An 18,213-nucleotide genomic window follows, 5' to 3' on the forward strand; every position below is an offset into this window, starting at 1 on the left:
GAGCATATACACCATGTAGATGCCACATCCAATTTTTTGTATGTTGTTGTCATGTCATACAACATTGCAGATGCTATGGTCAGCCTACTATCAAAGATTCTATCAATAGAAGGCATACCTCACACCGTAGTATCACATAAATCAAAGACCTTTCGTGATTTCTGCAACAGAAATTGCATTCAACATGTCACCTCAGCATCTTGATCCACACATTTAAGCATCAAATGACAAAAGCGATGGGAAGGACCTCCGACAAAGGCAACCCTATCTTCAAGACCCCCCTCCCCCCCCGTCAATGACAGGAGCACAGAAAACATCTTGTATAGCCACCAACTGTGAATGTTGGTCTACTCTCTGCACTCAAAAGCAAGATGATCACAAGCACAACATTCAGTGTCCATCCTGTCCAACACCTTGGTGTGGTTGTGCACCTTTAAGAGAGCACAGTGCTGCATGCCTCCTCTGGCAGCCATATCTCAAGACCACCTCCTCTGCAGGGTCACCACCAGGGAGGGACCACAATGGCAACACTGGAACCAACTGCAGCCTCTGGTACCCTCTCCACCACTGCACATCCAGCAGGCCAGCCACCAGTCAGTCTGCTCCAGCCTCAGCTTCCAAACAATCTGCTCCAGTTTCAGCTGGGATTAGCGACAAGATTTTGCAAACCTCACCAGGTGGCAGCATCACACAGGTTGGCCCTGGACTGGGAGAAGTTGGGTGACGACGTTTAGCACCAGAGTTCCCCTGAGGAGGTAGCAACCACATACAACATAGCTACACACTATCTTTCTCCACAGGACATTGAGATAGCTGAGCCTCCTGAAATCACACCATTGGTCACCAAGGTGACCCTCTCCCCTTCCAGTGATTCCGAAAGCATTTGACCCACAGTACCAAAAGCAGGGATAGGAATGGTGTTGCACAGCCATGGCTGTGCTATAGGTGACTTGCTGTGAATTGGTTTATGAAGTGCCACTTCTGGCTCGCAACTCTAACACTTCATGTGTTATCATGCATATTTATATCTGTAGTATTTTAATGTGCTTTAATTCAACCATGGTTCAGGATTGGTTATTAATACAAATGAGTGATCATTTGTGCCCTGTCAGAGCGACAAAAGAATTAGTTACATTATAATATTTGTAATCCTAGTCATAGCAGCATAAATGTAAAATATGACCAGACATAAAACCAATTTACATTTGTTTTCTTTATAAAAGTTGGAATATAATGACTTGTAGTAGTGTACAAAGTGCGAGGAGGGATTCGTACTTCAGTTAAATTAGAATGGCATAAACCTCAGTGGTGACATTTTAAACCTTGAAGTTAATTATATTCATCCCATTTATGGGATGAGTAGTAATTTTTATATAACAGAATATGGAAACTGACTCTTGCAATTGATGAGTCACTGAAATATATGAAGTGAATTGGATTATTGTGGGGATGGCGAATTTCAATAGTAAAACAACAATAACTCTCAGGGTTTCTCTGGAGTATGATGTATACATGAATCTGTAGCTTTTTTCGTTAATAATAATTCCATAAAAGTATTCCTGTGCTTCATACATTGCTTGCAGAAACTGGTGGAAAATTAGATGGTTTCTACAATAAAACAAAAAGAGATGCGAAATTCAAGAGCTGTGGTGAGTGAAATATTTTAAACCCATGCCAAATTATTTTATTTACAAAGTATAACAGGATAATTATCATTGACTTTGTCATTGTGAACACAGGTGCATATTTCTTTATATAAAGGCCACAAACATACCATCATGTATCTCCAATTATTATTTCAAAAATATACAGTTACTTCACTCACTATGAAGAGGATAGAACAACATCAATAATACAACACAGTGACTTAAAAAAAATCATCACTACACAACATTTAAAATGTAGACATGCCAATTAGGCATAAGATCATTTGAAAAATAGATACACCCAGCCAAATATAACACACAAATTGATACATCCTGTTCTAACTAAGACTATAAAATCACCTTTTGATTTAAGCATTCAAGTGCATACATTTTGATTGCTGTGCATCAATGCTAATAGTAAAACAGTTTATGTAAAAGTTTCTACCAGTGATATATATTGCAAGAAAATTTGAGAAACTTCTATAAATGTGTAACGTCCACACTGCTCTCATAAAAAGCGTGGACAGTATTACTTAAATGAATTCATTTGTACTTCTTACAATTATTGCATTTCTGTATTTGGTCCTGTAAAATCAGGATGTTAAAGAGAGCCTAGCAGCAAAATAATATCTGGCAAGAAATTATCTAGAAGAGACACTGTAACAGATACGTTCACATTTCTTTAGGAGCTACGGTAGAGGTATCCAAGTCAGGAGGTGGAGACAGAAGACAGTGGGAGGGAGGGAGGGAGGGAGGGGGCAGAGAGAGAGAGAGAGAGAGAGAGAGAGAGAGAGAGAGAGAGAGAGACACTCAGTGAAACCCAGCAGACTTATATCACTGATATCTGTACAACTGGAACTTGTATGTCTCACATGGAGTTAGAGGTGGTCACACTTAATTTCAAATTAAAGCCATCATACAACAGCACAAAGATTTCATAATACTATGTACAGTATGAGAAGGTGGCACCAGTTACATGATGTTTTAGATTCGGACACAAAACTACCTGCCTGCAAATAAACACTATTTCATTGGAAATCTTCAAATTGAAAAATTTCTGCATGACAGGGATACGTCAGAATTTACAACAACATTTAGTACATAGGTACAACAACATTTAGTATAGCATTAAAAGTTGAACAGAAAGATGAAATAAACACAAGAACACAATGATAAATAAAAGTATTTAAACATCAAGATATAGAATTGTTTACTACATCCTTTCAGAAAGGATAGAAGTAGGAGATATCCTTGACAAAGACAAACTGTCTATTACATGTAATGATATCTTACTTTTGCACAGTTTATAGGAACAAATAACACCCTTCCACTCTTCAGTGAGAAGAAGGGTGTGTTAACTATTTTGTACATAAATAAATAAGAAAATAAATGTACATGGTATATCTTTCTTAAAACCCAAAGAACACCTTAGAAACACACCTGAAGGTATCTTATATTAAATAAATGAGTTGTAATGAATAAAATACATTTTTCCCTTAGTTGTTATAAACAGATTAAAAAGGAAAGTGAACATCTAAGATGTTCACTTTCCTACCTGCCAGTATTATTCAGTACTATGTTACATGTTTATTAACAAAGTGTTTCTGTAGCAGCATATCTTAACACTGGTGATTACAGCACTATTGCTCATAAAATAAAAACAAAACACCAGAAATAAAAGGCAAATTGCAGATTATTTAAGTGCACCATCTGTTAAGATACAAGAATTCCTAGCATAACAATACAGTAGTGATGTTCACAGCTTTGCCTTCATTAACTGAGATTTCACACTATATGTACATCCCACCAAGCAAGCACAGGAATGTAGCACCAATGCTGCCTTGAAAAATATCTTTCTTACAATATGAAATATTTCAGTTCCTCCACAGCATCTTTTGTACTTGGACCACAGGGAACTACAGAATTCTGCAGCCTTTCACTACGAATGGCGTTCATCAACAATAAAAAGTTTCCATAAAAAGGCTTTATGTACAAAATTATGTTCAGTAGTCTCTCACTCATTTCAACAACTTAGCAACAGGCAGTTGCAACTTTGTCTCAGATTTTAAAATAACTTTTTGGGCTATTTCTTCTTGAAATCAGAGACCCAAAAAACTGCAAAGCATGAATGTGAGAACAAGTGTTATTACCACGAGCAGGACCGCCAGCCATAACGGTATTGTACCTGGAAATGAAACCAGACATAACTTTCAGTAATTCATTTAGAACTAATTCAACCAAAATATGAAAGTAAATATCTAAGTAAAATGCAGGGTGGAATGTAACAATATTATGAAAAGGAAAGTTGCTACTTACCATACAGTGGAGATGCTGAGTCACAGATAGGCACAACAGAAAGATTGTTCCAAATAAAGCTTTTATCCCAAAAGGATGCAGTCTAAGGCAACTGCAGGCAACTGAAATGCCTATCTGCGACTCAGCTTCTCCGATACATGGTGAGTAGCAACTTTCCTTTCATAATATTAACACCTAAGTAAACAATATAAGATATGTCATTTAGCTTTCTATGTTTCTAAAACCAATACACAGAAGCAAAAACAAATACAGAAGTTGATAAATTATTTGAAATTCTGATTAATGTTGTGATGTGTTAAAGAAAGCAAATATCACCTAACAGATGTTTTTAAATTCAAGCTGCATTCCAGTATTTGATTCAGTATTATTTACAATCTCGTCTAGACAGTTAAGCAATGTCACAAATTTTAAAGGTTTATCACAGATGTTAGGAAACTATGTCCACTTAAACACATTTTTCTATGAGGTATAGTTCAAAATTAAGTGCTGATCACCTATAAAAAGTGATTGTAAATGATGACTGGTTTCCAGATGTGTAGTAATGTTCACTGTCATGTTGGGAATGTAGACTCCATATTGCTGTTAGTTCACTGTTGTCTGCTTTTGTAAGACCGAGTCAAAATGAGTATGGTAATGCCCAATTCTGTCATTTCTGAAAAGGGATCAGTCATTACATGTTGAAATGCAAGGGGAACTAATGTTCCTTAATTTTCCTGTCAATTGTAAGAAAAACAAGCAGATATACTGCAGTGAGCAAAGGAAAACTGAAGCAAAAGTGTCACAAGTTTAAGGAAGACAATTAACATGTTTAGAATAAGCAAGGAGGCTGCAGATGTGGTGTTCCCACTGATCATTTTACTAGGTATGTGAATTTAAAAGTGACAGAAAATTCTTACTTTATAATAAAGATTTCTGGAAGTTTTTAGGACAACACTGTTGCCAATTATGAGAAATTCTAAGCGATCAGAAACAGTGTACCCAACTGGTGACCAAAATGTACACACTCTTTATAGAATTTTTCAGGACATTCCCAGATCTTATCTGAACTTTGGAGCTGCAGAGAAATACCTCTCATCAAAATGGAAAGCATGAAAAGCAGAAGGAAGACGCATGCTCCATAATTCACAAGAAAATCATGGTTGTAGCAAAATTTAAGAACAGACTCACAAAGCGCATTTCTTCGCTCTGATGATGAAATCCAAGCCTAAGTTTCAAACACACATGATGCAGTAAGATACAAATATCCATAAACAGACAGAGCACTGATTGCAAATAGAGCAGGCACTGAGCAGCAAACATGCACATGAAAAATGATAACTGGCAGCTGACATTTAGATGAAGTTCAGATGTAAATATGGTAATGGAAAGCCCTGGTAGAATGTATTTAAATAATCTGGAGTAAATGTAATGACTCACCAAACAGTAAATGCATTAAGTCACTGACAGGCACATCAGCAAGACTAAAAATTTGCTGCTTTTGGAGAAACCCTGTTTCAAACTAGAGTACGTGTACACACACACACACACACACACACACACACACACACACACACATTCATGCACATAAACACACCAGTTAGGCTACACATGTTGTCCGAAAACACTGTGCTGGGCTGCAGTACTGCAGTTTAACTGAAGTGAGAGGTTGTGTCTGGTGGTGTGGGTGAGGGGACAAAGGAGACAGGGAGACGGAAGGGAGGGTTGGTGCTGCCAGCTGGGAAGGAGGCAGTAGGTACATAGAATAAGAATGTGACACGGACACCAGCATGACATGTTTGTGGACATAATGATGGTGACATGGAGAAGTGGTTTGGGATAGTGTGACAGAACAGAGGAAGGGAGATTAAGGGGGAAGTTCGTGTGGGTGCAGGATAAGTGAAGTCAATGGCCTGGGGCAGGGTGGAAAGCATGGAAGTGTGCGAGGGGCAGGGAGCTAGTGGAGATTGAGTCCAAGAGGATTAAGGGAACAAAGTGTTTTGAGGAACAACTCCCATCTATGTAGTTCAGACAAGGCGGTGGTGGAAGGAAGATCCAGGTGGCATAGGTAGTGAAGCACACATTTGAAATAAAGCACGTTGTGCTCAGCAGCGTGTTCTATCACTGGATAGTCAACTATGCTCTTGGCCACAGTTTGACAACAACCATACATTAAAATGGACTTCTAGCTAATGGCCAAAGCCCTTATAAAATGCATTGCTGTTATACGAAATGACTGCTTTCACAAGAGGCCCTGCCCCTAATGGGATAGGATAAGCCTATGACACAACTGGTGTCGGATGCGTAGGCTCTGTGTATCAGACAGATTTCACACTTGGGTCTTCCGCACTTATAAGATCCATGTGGCAAGTTTTTGGGAGTGGTTAAAGCATAAAGCCATCCTCTCACGGGACACGAAAAAACATCTGGATGAGGAGCTGGTGGCGCTACTGTGTGGAGTTCCTCATTCCACTACACTGAGAAGTGTGAAGTGAAGAATCTGGCACATCAAATTTTTTGCCTCATGGAGAGGAATGTGAACAATATGATGTTAAATTGCACAATTGTGTTTTTCTTTTTGAGTATGTGGTATGAATATAAGCAGTTTCAAAGCATCAGTGAAGACCTCTTGAAAATGTGTCACTTTAGATAAGATTTGTTATAATAAAATGGCAGGAAACTACATAACATTAGTTAAACATTTTCCATATCTGATGTTTCTAGTGTGATAACTTATGTGCTATTAAATTAGACCATTTCAATGATACAGCAGTATGTCATTTTGGTACAATTTGTCATTGTTAAATACCAAATAACTACATTTGTATATACAGTCTTTATAGACAGCGTATGACATATACAGAGGCCTGGCTGCCATTTTAAAGCCTAGCATATTGACAGCTCTGTGAGCTGAAAAGAGAACGGTAGCAGGTTCATGTCCACCTCCTTGGAAATTTTTTCCACCTTTTGTTTTCTGAAAGATTCTGGCTCTTTCTTATTAATTTACTAGCAGTATTACTTGAAATAGTTGATGTTATTTATTAAAAAATGTATTTTCCAGAATTTTTATTGCATAAGGCAACAACTGGAATGTTTCCCTAGTGCCCACAAATCTTAATGTGACTGCTAGTCTATCTCAGAAAGTAAACCCAAGTTACACACTGGAATTTTTTCTGATTATGAAACTTTGTGTAAAATATTTATACCCATCTCTTCATTTTATGGATTGTCTCATGTTTGTTCCTTGCTGGGAAATATCTTTTTTGATTATGTTGGGCAGCTTCAAACAAATTCTCCTTTTCCATTCAAATGAAGTAATGAAATGAATCTCTATCTTGAAATCTGTGTGATAAAGTACGTTATTACAGAGTGTGGGTAGTCAATAAAACATCGAGAACATGGATATTGTGTGTGCACAAACTGATGTTAGACACTATACTTTAACCATATTCAATTTGAAACAGGATGAAGATTCAATTGAGTTAACAAACAATTTCTATTAGTATGTATCTCAGATCACTGTACAGCATTATGTAGTGTTCCTCTACAAGTGATTTGCTGTTCAAGCCATCAACAAGTCCAGAATCTTCTTCATGATTTTCTCCTCTCTTCTTTGACAATCTCTGACAGACTTAATGCAGCTATTTTACAAGCAACCACTTTAGTACAGAAACTGTGATTTACATACTGAAGGCAGCCAGGCACTACTGCTGGAGAGTGCTGACATTACAAATCATAATGAAGAGCACGTTCCATGAGATGTAGCAGGTCATTTCAAAGCGTGCAGCAACCACAATGGACACAAAGTCCAATGGGATTCATGATGAGAAAAACATCCCATGCAAGTACAGCTTAAGGATGGTCCAGATATTGTGTAGATAGGGTGACTGGTGGAATACCCCTTTTAGAGAGATGGGAAGGATTGTGGGTAGGATTTTCCTCAGTTCTGGGAACTGTGATAAATGTCAGAGCAATGGTGAAGAATGTGATTCAACTGTTCCAGCCAGGATGAAAATTGGGGACACAAACATTGAATGTGCAATCATTATATGCTATCTTGGAGTCATATAGATGAGAAACACTAAAAACTAACAACAGACAAAGCAGAGAAGATAAGGTACTTCAAAAATTGGTGAGGCTAAATTCTCAACAGTACACACTACCTCCACCAAGTACATGAATACCATTGGACTGTCTTCAAATCAGTGCTATGGTTTGCAGCCAGCGCATGTACACACACTGATCTTAATCACAAACATGATAAGTCAGATATGGGCAAAGAAGTGTCCTGCTCAGACAGATGGGGGCTTTTGGCACCACCTCTGTGGAAGCACAGTGTGTGGTGCTAGGAAGCTACCGGACAGACATCACAATAAAATACTGAGCTGCAATGTACTGGTTAAAGACTGGTGGAGGGGGGAGAGGGTGGGGGCTAGACCAGATAAATACAGTTACTGGTTTACCACCACAAACTAAATGCCCACTGAAAAGCTGGCAAATGGGTATGTGACAAATTGAATGGGACACGAGCAGTGAAGAATGAAACACATCGATACCAGCTGCAGAATGATACACTTCCTCACTGGACACGGACATTATCCCACACAGTTACACTGCACAAGTTTGAGGCAGACACCAACATGCACATGCAATGTCTTTCCTGGTCCCATGTAACAAGCAGTCTTTTCTGCAGACAATACATAAACAACAGAAACACATAACACTTACACTACAGTGACATGGAACCAGACGTTTACACGATAATCAGAATGGAAGTACAATGGGCTCAGAATTCTCAAGCAGATCAAATATCCGAAACCACATGCGAAGAATACCCATACAGACATACAGCCTATATGCAAGAAGCTGTCAGAGTCCAAAAGGGAGATGACAACTTACACTTTAACTTCGAACTTTCAACTACGAATGACTACTGTAATCACACAAAGACAATCATAGAAGCACGCAAAACTGTAACATTGATTACTGACCCAGTGAAAAAGTGTAGGAAGAGAACATGCAATTATTGCATAAGGCACTACAAATATGTACACAAATAAGGACAACACAGAAATAATTAAACACATACTATCAAATATCAACTACAAATCTAATAAAGGAATTGTGACTGGTGGACAGCAGCTCACTCACAAAATTCTGAGATACTCATTGCTGACAACAATTGGTGGCGAGATTAACATATCTAACATCTTTCCTACCTTTTGTTTTAATTCTTCTTAAAACAAATCAATTAATTTATATTTAAATTTCAAATTTATGTTTACTTACTCAAACTGCAGACAAAAACAAAATAAAAAGATAACAAAAGATGACCACCTCCAGATAGCGGGACATGTACAGCAATATGGGCGGATGTCGGAGCTGAGGGCTGCCGAACCACAGCCCCCTCAGACCCCATACACTCCTCATAGTGGCTAAGAGGCACATCAAACACACACCATAACGAATCAAGTGGTGGGTCAATAAAAATACAGCAGCAAGTGATGAAAAAAGGAAAGAAAGAACCAAGATGATTCTGGGTGATAAGGTAGGTGTCCTTTGTAGACGCTCCTTGGCCTTGATGGGACGATTACTGGTTTGTGAGGATATGGCATGAGAAATCTGTGTATGGGCTAGATTTGGAGGATACTGTCTGTCTGCCTGTCTGTCTGTCAAGGCCTTAGTGAGATCTTCAGTGTGCTAAACTTAACTCCATCCAAACTGGCCTCGAAAGGCCCAATGGTACTGACCAACAACCATGTCATCCTCAGTCAATTGGTGTCACTGGATGTGGATATGGATGGGCATGCAGTCAGCACACCACTCTCCTGGCCATTGTCAGTTTTTTTGACTGGAGCCACTACTTCGCAATCACATAGCTCCTCAATTGGTCTCACAAGGACTGCGTGTACCCTGCTTGCCAACAACACTCAGCAGAGCTGGATAGTGACCCATCCAAGTGCTTGCCAAGCACAACAGTGCTTAACTTCATGATCTGGTAAGACCTGTTGTTGCCACTGCATCAAGGCTGTTGGCTACTTCAGCATTCTGGGCAAGGGAATTCTCACCACTGCATATGCTCCAGCCACAGGTGGCTAACGAAGTTTTTAACCTGTTTATATATATATATATATATATATATAAAAAAACAAAGATGATGTGACTTACCATACGAAAGCGCTGGCAGGTCGATAGAAACACAAACAGACACATACATACACACAAAATTCAAGCTTTCGCAACAAACTGTTGCCTCATCAGGAAAGAGGGAAGGAGAGGGAAAGACGAAAGGAAGTGGGTTTTAAGGGAGAGGGTAAGGAGTCATTCCAATCCCGGGAGCGGAAAGACTTACCTTAGGGGGAAAAAAGGACGGGTATACACTCGCACACACACACATATCCATCCACACATACAGACACAAGCAGACATATTTAAAGACAAAGAGTTTGGGCAGAGATCTAATGTGCACATTTAAAGTGCACATTCGTATGTCCAAATTCCGAGTGAAGTAGGCCACGACCTGATATTAAGCTTTTCAATGTAGTTTTCGGGATGTAAATTTTCTTGGAGTACCATACTATGTTATCTCCTGTTTGGTTCTTTATTATGGCATAATGCCATACGTGCTAGAAGTTGAAAACGTGTACTTGAAATGCAGCGAACAGTGTGTGGAATTAAAAAATTTCTTTAGTAAACTGACAAAATTAACTTCATTGTTCTGCAAGGCAATTAATGCTTCACTGTCAGAAAGTTTGAAATAAAATAAAATCTGCAACTAACAAAACATTTTAGCCTTCCGTAATTATGTGAATGTATTTTAATTCACTTGATAGCCTCTGACCACAGAAATCTGTTTTGTTTTCATTTCACTTGAGAGCAGTAAGTGAAGAGGAGACAGCAAAATCACTAAATGTAAACACGGGTCACGTGGAGACTACCCAATTCTCCAATACAACTCAGACTGCTCTGCGCATCAGCTCCGGATCTACGATATTTCCGAACCGGGGCAATACCCCGCCACTCCCTCGAACGTTTCATACAGGACTTCAATTAGAAAAAAATCGAATTTTCAAAAATATATTCATTTTGAAGTGCAAATGTTTCTGAAGAGTCTAATGCATAAAACAGATGTGTTCGAGGAAATGTAAGACATTTTATTTGGTTGTAAGTGTGCTAAAGCACAGTGCCACACATCACACAGCATTCCCCTATTGCACGTTGTGGTATTTCGCTCTGTGGAATTGAAATGTGCATATTTTGTAATGGATGCTATCAAACCATATTCAGGACAGTGGAAATTAAAACGTCCTGTGGTGCCTCTCATGCTTGCAGTTGGCCGGTTTGACATCCTGTCCCTCTATTTAAAAAATTAAAAAAAAAGAACTCTTCAGAAAATCTGTACTCTTTATTGCCTATCAGCTAACAACTTGCTGCTTTGTGTGATATAAAATTTAATACAGGATACATAAAACCAGTAAAGACATGAGACAAGCAAGACAATATACATTTCTTCAATCCTTAGCTCCAAAAACTTTTTCTCTCTAATCTTGCTACAGCTTTACATGGCATGCTTTTGTTTCTGTGGAAGAATCTGTTACCTCATCAAAGTTCGTCAAACGTTTTGCTACATTAAAAATTGAAATGTCGTTGTCTAATACTGAAAAAGCTGTTAATACAAACAGGGCACAAGACTGGTGTGTTTCTCGATCTGATTACGTCTATTTTGTCACTCTCTGCTAGATGAAACAAAATAGGCATTTCTAATACTGCAACAATTGTAACACACACCAAATAAACGAGACTATTTTGGCACAAACGGTCATTTTTAATAGAATATAATTCACAAAGTACCAATACCAAATGCCTATTAGGCCTACTACAAGCAAAAGCTTTACTTTAGGAAATAGTTTCACACTTCATTCATACGCTCCAGTTTCTGAAGCATGAGATCGAAAAGTAGAAGTACAAAATTTTTTATAGAAACTTGGAATCATCATATTGTTCCATAATTTGTATGATGTCCCCGTTGCTTCTCCTTCCTCGTTCTAACAAAGAGTCTTGTTATCACTAATTCTGTTACTATTCCTGTCAATGTCAAAGCTTATTCGCTCATTAACTTCACTAACTCTACCAGAATCATCGGTTTAGTTATCCCATGATTAGTCTCCGGTTAGGCATTGTTATGTGTTTGTACAATGCATTTTCCGTGCTACTTCCAGAACAGAACTCAAAGCGGCTGCTAGCCAGGGACTGCACAACTGGCCCTTACTAGTATAGCGATCTGGCCAAAAATTTTCTGTCGAAATTTCATTTTCTTGGATACACCGAAAAGGTAATATGTAATCGCTGACCACAGTGGCCGAGCGGTTCTGGGCGCTTCAGTCTGGAACCGCGCGACCACTACGGTCGCAGGTTCGAATCCTGCCTCGGGCATGGATGTGTGTAATGTTCTTACGTTAGCCAGGTTTAAGTAGTTCTAAGTTCTAGGGGACTGATGACCTTAGATGTTAAGTCCTATAGTGCTCAGGGCCATTACCTGTTATTCGTTTATTTCCACTCTGGTAGTCTGAATCTATGGATTTCGCTAGTTATTGTAACAATGCTCATCATTCGCAAACCCAATCAACCACACAATCAGACAGAGGTTGGCATTCATCCATTCGGCCTTACTCCGCTCAGCTCGTATAGCCCCTTTTATCTGTAGGAAAGTTTGTTTCTGACAGAGACATCATGAAAACTATGCATGCATTCACAAATCAACTTACGATTCATTCAGAAATCAACTTAGAATGTGTTCAAAAATGTTCAAAAACCAGCAGGGATGTGTTTCAAAGCCATATGAATAATCGATAGACTAACGTGCACTGGATGCAGGCACTTTGTGAAACAAGGTTTTTTTCCTCAAGAAAATGAATCTGCCCCCCCTTTCCCCCTAGATCTAGGCCTGCTGCGCATGCATGAATCTGGCAACTTGGGCGCTCCACCATAATTTTTCCCGGCAACATCTAGCTGCTTGCTGCGACTGCTTACACAGCCAACAGCCACATTTCTGTAGCCAGAAGCGGGAGAAGCTACTACTCAACTGTGCATATGCATGATCCTGCTCGTAACTGCTAAAATGAATCTAATGTAAACAGTTGTGATGTTATGCTCATCAGAGGCAACTTCTTGTTATGAAGCATTGCATAGTCTTCCTAAAGCCTTTGACATATTTTCCTGTTGGCAGACGCTTGTATGAGCACTGTGTTTTGTTGTTGTATACGGCACATTTCCTATGCAGTTTAAGTTTTATTTTAGTTTTTTCTCCCGTTCATGTTTTATTGCTGCAGTATTATTCTGCAGTGACAGGATACAGTAATATCCTCTGTTAGAGTACTGGTTCTTACCAGTCAAAATTACGAAAATTTAACTGAAAACAAAAACAACGAAAAATTCCCAGAATTCTAAAAAATTCCCAGGTTTTTCCCCCCGTTTTCTCCAGGATGAAAAAATTCCCGGGTTTTTCCCAGATCTCCCAGGTCGTATACACCCTGTTGTTTATTAATCTCCTGATTGTGGCATGCAGCCATACCTCAGGTGCAACATTGTTGCACTGGTCACCATGCCATAAATTTCCACATTCTCATCATAAAAGCCTTAACCACAGTATTTACTGCCAGTTAATGTTTTCTGGTACAAGTCAAAGCAGAGAAATGCTTTTTAATTCTTTACAACACAGCTTTGAAGGGAATATAATTTTTGAGTTTATGTGAAACTACAAAATGTGATTAGACTCCTCCAACAGTGCAGAGACAAAACTGGCACGAAGTCAATCACAGCATATTGAAATGCTGTGTGTTGGGTTTAAAGTATAAACAAGCACGAGTCACTGAATTTCTGTAGCAGTCAACTGCTACATAAACATGTCGGTCAAGAACTGTTGAACCAGTTACTCTCACTTGGGACATAGTGTCCTTCAGCAATCCCCATTTTACATTCCCGACAGTGCTCGCTCATTATGTGATCTACAGAACAGAATGAATGAAATTATCTTTATCGTCATTCTTGTTCCCTCTCTCCTATGTCCTTTCCTTCTCTTTAACTTGTGGGGTAGATCCAGATTTGCTTACTCAATCTTTTCTGACACTCCAAAATAACTTCCTTTTCAACAGAGGAAGACATCATTAAAGGAAATGCAATTTATATGAATGGAAAAAAAAGGCAGTATATCAGTACATACTTCTAAATGGAACATGATGTATGCAGACACGGTTATCCACAGAAATACTGATAACAGCTGTTTCATATCCTCCTAAACAGTCACTTGGGAGGAATTCTAGGCCAGTAACGAACATATTGTGGACACCTTGCACATTCAGCACTTGCTGCAAAACAAAGAAAAACAGAAAAAATTAAGAAAGATTACTTCAAATTAGATGTAACACTGATACAAAGAAAAAGTTCCATCATATAACACTAAGAACTGTAAACATAAAGCTTTCAAAAATAAAAGATGAAGGCCTCTCTCTCTATGTTTTTCACATCATCTTCACCAATTTTCATTTACTGCCTCTTGTTTTCTCTAGAGTTGTTTAAGCAGTAACCTCTCATGCAACATATCAAACATGAGATAAAAATAGCATATGTAAATACACTGGTTACAACACACAGTGTTCCATATAGAGAACATTACGTTAGAGGTTTTTTTTTTTTTTTTTTTTTTTGGCACAGACAAAGAGAATGACATTGTTATTATCACATAGGCTCCGCTTCATCTCACTTACATACATAATACTGTTAGTGTAATCACATCTAATAATTAAAAACTTGTTAGGTTATGTAATATCCATGACATAGCACACACATGCTAGGACCGCTTCGCAATTTTGCGAAAGGTAGGTGTTGGGTGATGCAACACTGGACTGGATTAAGCTTTGGATCAGATTTAGTTTTAACTTTAATTTACAACAGAACTTTAATATTTTATCCAGTCTCCATTAATGAACGTGTAACCAGTATTAAATGCAAATCAAATTATGATATTCCATTGTAAACAATACGCCATTCTATCACAGTTGGTATGGCTGCTGTAGGGCAGCTGCAGGATAGATTAGATTAGATTAGATTAGTTTTTCGTTCCATACATCCGTGCTGAGGAGATCCTCGTGGATGTGGAACATGTAAATATTTTTTTTTTTTAATAGCTGAAATAACAATACTAATAGTATGAATATATACAATACATCATTTGTTTCTATTAAAAAATTCATCAATGGAATAGAAGGAGTTGGCCACTAGTAAGTCTTTCAGGCTCCTTTTAAACTGATTTTTATTTATAACTAAATTTTTTATGTTTGCTGGCAAATTACTGAAGATGAGTGTTCCTGAGTAGTGGACCCCTATTTGAACTAAAGTAAGTGCTTTTAAGTCCTTGTGCAGATCATTTTTGTTCCTGGTATTGTATGTATGAACTGAGCTGTTTGTTGTAAAAAGAGATATATTATTTAGGACAAATTTCATTAAGGAGTAAATATACTGAGAGGCAGTAGTTAGGGCCTAGTATACCCAGTTCTTTGGAGAGGTTTCTACAGGACGTCCGTGAATTTACTCCACAAATAATACATATTACATGCTTTTGGACTCTGAAAACTTTTGTTTGACTTGAAGGGTTACCCCAAAATATTATACGATATGACATTATGGAATGAAAGTAGGCAAAGTATGCAAGTTTTTTTCATTTTTATGTCACCTATGTCAGCTAACACTTGAATTGCAAATACAGACTTGTTAAGGCATTTCTGCAGTTCAATGGTGTGCTCCTCCCAACTGAATTTATTATCAAGTTGTAAGTACTGGGAGATGAAGAAGCTTGCACAAGATAGAGCAGCATCAAATCAGTCTCAGGACTGAAGACCACAACAACAACAACAACAACAACAATCCCAGGAATTTAAGACTGTCAATCTCTTCTATCTGCTCTTCTTCATACTTTATGCATATGCTGGGTGGAAACATCTTACAGGTTCTGAACTGCATATAGTGAGTCTTTTCGAAGTTTAATGTCAGTGAGTTAGCTTTAAACCATTTATTAATATCCATGAAAATATAATTAGCAGATCTTTCTAGAACTACACTCGACATACTATTTATTGCAATACTTGTGTCATCTGCAAACAAAACAAACTCTGCTTCTGGCAGTGTAACTGATGAGAGATCATTAATGTAGATAAGAAAAAGCAATGGCCCTAAGATGGATCCTTGTGGGACACCACATGTAATTTCTTCCCATTCTGATGATGACTGATGACTTAATTCACTAGTCCCTTGCACTGACACCCTTTGTTTCCTGTTAGCGAGGTATGACTTCAACCATTTTGCAGCACTACCTATGACACAATAGAATTCTAATTTATTTAAAAGGATGTTGTGGTTCACACAATCAAATGCCTTTGACAAATCACAGTTGTAATTTGTTATTTAATGAATTAAGTACATTTTCCCTGTATGTGTAAATAGCCTTCTTGATATCAGAACCCTTCAGAAATCCAAACTGTGTTCTTGATAATATTTTTTTTGTGGACAGATGGTTGAGAAGCTGCCTGCACATTACTTTTTCTAAAATTTTTGAGAATGCTGGCAAAAGTGAAATCGGTCTGTAGTTTGATGGTATCTCTTTATCCCCTTTCTTGAATAGAGGCTTAACATCTGCATATTTTAGACAGTCAGTAAATGTCTCGGTTACAATTGACTGGTTACACAAGTAACTTAGAATTGTATGAAACTCACAAGAACATGCCTTAATTAGCTTTGCTGATATTTCATTGTAACGACTAGAATGCTTCGTTTTTAAAGATTTTATTGTGGAAGTTATTTCTTTTGGTGAAGTGAGTGACAACTCATGTACCTGAAGCTATTTGTAAAGGCTACTTTCAGATATTCAAGGGCATTATTTACTGATCCTGGCAATCCCATTCTATCAGTAATGGATATAAAGTATTCGTTAAATAGTTTGCCACACAATGCCCATCGGTTACTAGTGTGTCATCTACCCTTAATGCTATTTGCTCCTGTTCCTTTCTGGTTCTACAAGTCTCCCTTTCACTATATCCCATATTGTTTTTATTTTGTTTCCTGACATTGCTATCTTCTTCTCGTAGTGCATTTTTTAAATATTTTACAGTATTCCTTGTATTTAGATAAATCATCAGTATTGGAGCTATTCTTGGTCGACAGATACATTTTCCTTTTTGTCTTACAGGAAATCTTTATCCCTTGTGTAATCCGTGGTTTAATTATAGACTTGTGATTAATTTGAGTAACGTTTAGAGGAAAACATTTTCAAACATGGTAATGACATTGTTCATGAATGTGTTATATTTTTCATTCATGTCATGAGCACTATAAATATCTTTCCAGTCCATATCTTTGAGCAGTTTTAGAAAACACTCAATTTTTTGGTTGATTGACTACTCTCCTGTACACAGATTTAGCAGTCTTGATAACCTGCTTAGAATTTACATCTAAAACAGGGAGCTGCATGTCCTGATCTGATAGTCCATTTATTACAGGTTTTATGATATGATTTTTTTCCTTTGATTTGTCTATAAAAATGTTATCAAAGGCTGTCCTTGAGGATTTACTAATTGCAGTAAATGTTTACTGGAAGATTGTATTAGAAAATCTGTATTAAAGTCACCAGCAAACAAAATTTCTTTGTTTCTTCCTGTTAAATAACCCAAAAGAGCTTCTAGATGATTTATGAATAGATTATAATTTCCTGCAGGTGCTCGATAAATAGTTACTATTATATAGGACCTGTTATGGAACTCTACCTCTGTTGCACATGCTTCTAGATGCTGCTCTAAACAGAACTCATTAATGTCAATATTCTTGAATTTATGGCAGTTTTTAATAAATGTGGCAACTCCTCCTCCATCCATATCTACTCTGCAGAAGTAGGAAGCTACCTTAAATCCTGAAATGTCTAACATATCTATACCAGTGGTCACTTGATGTTCAGAGAGGCAGATTATGTTAATTTGGTTAGATGAATTCATTTCATCAATACAAATGAGAGTTCATCAACTTTATTTCTGAGTCCTGGAATGTTCTGGTGTAATAAAGAAAACTGATACTGCATACTAATGGGATTATAACTGCTTTGACGAAGGTGAACTGGCAGTTTCTGATTACTTTCTGTTCATCTGTTTTCTCAAACTGAGTGTGTCTGCCAATCTCTTTTAAAACTCGTTTTCTTTTCCCCTTCCCTATCCTATAGAAGGCATCCCTCTGACAC

The 18,213-nt window shown here is 37.8% G+C and overlaps 1 protein-coding gene across 1 annotated transcript in view; it reads right to left on the reverse strand.

The window, feature by feature from the left end:
- Positions 1 to 1,689: 1,689 nt before the first annotated feature.
- Positions 1,690 to 18,213, reverse strand: part of LOC126484061 (prolactin regulatory element-binding protein) — a 132,717-nt gene continuing 116,193 nt past the window's right edge. The window contains exons 7-8 of the mRNA XM_050107420.1: positions 14,158 to 14,302; positions 1,690 to 3,831 (exon numbers count right to left, since the gene is read on the reverse strand). Coding sequence (XP_049963377.1) covers positions 3,746 to 3,831; positions 14,158 to 14,302 — 231 coding nt within the window. The 3' untranslated portion in view covers positions 1,690 to 3,745. The remainder of the gene's footprint in view (positions 3,832 to 14,157; positions 14,303 to 18,213) is intronic.

Source organism: Schistocerca serialis, chromosome 6 (assembly GCF_023864345.2).
Source record: "Schistocerca serialis cubense isolate TAMUIC-IGC-003099 chromosome 6, iqSchSeri2.2, whole genome shotgun sequence".
Lineage (NCBI taxonomy): Eukaryota > Metazoa > Arthropoda > Insecta > Orthoptera > Acrididae > Schistocerca > Schistocerca serialis.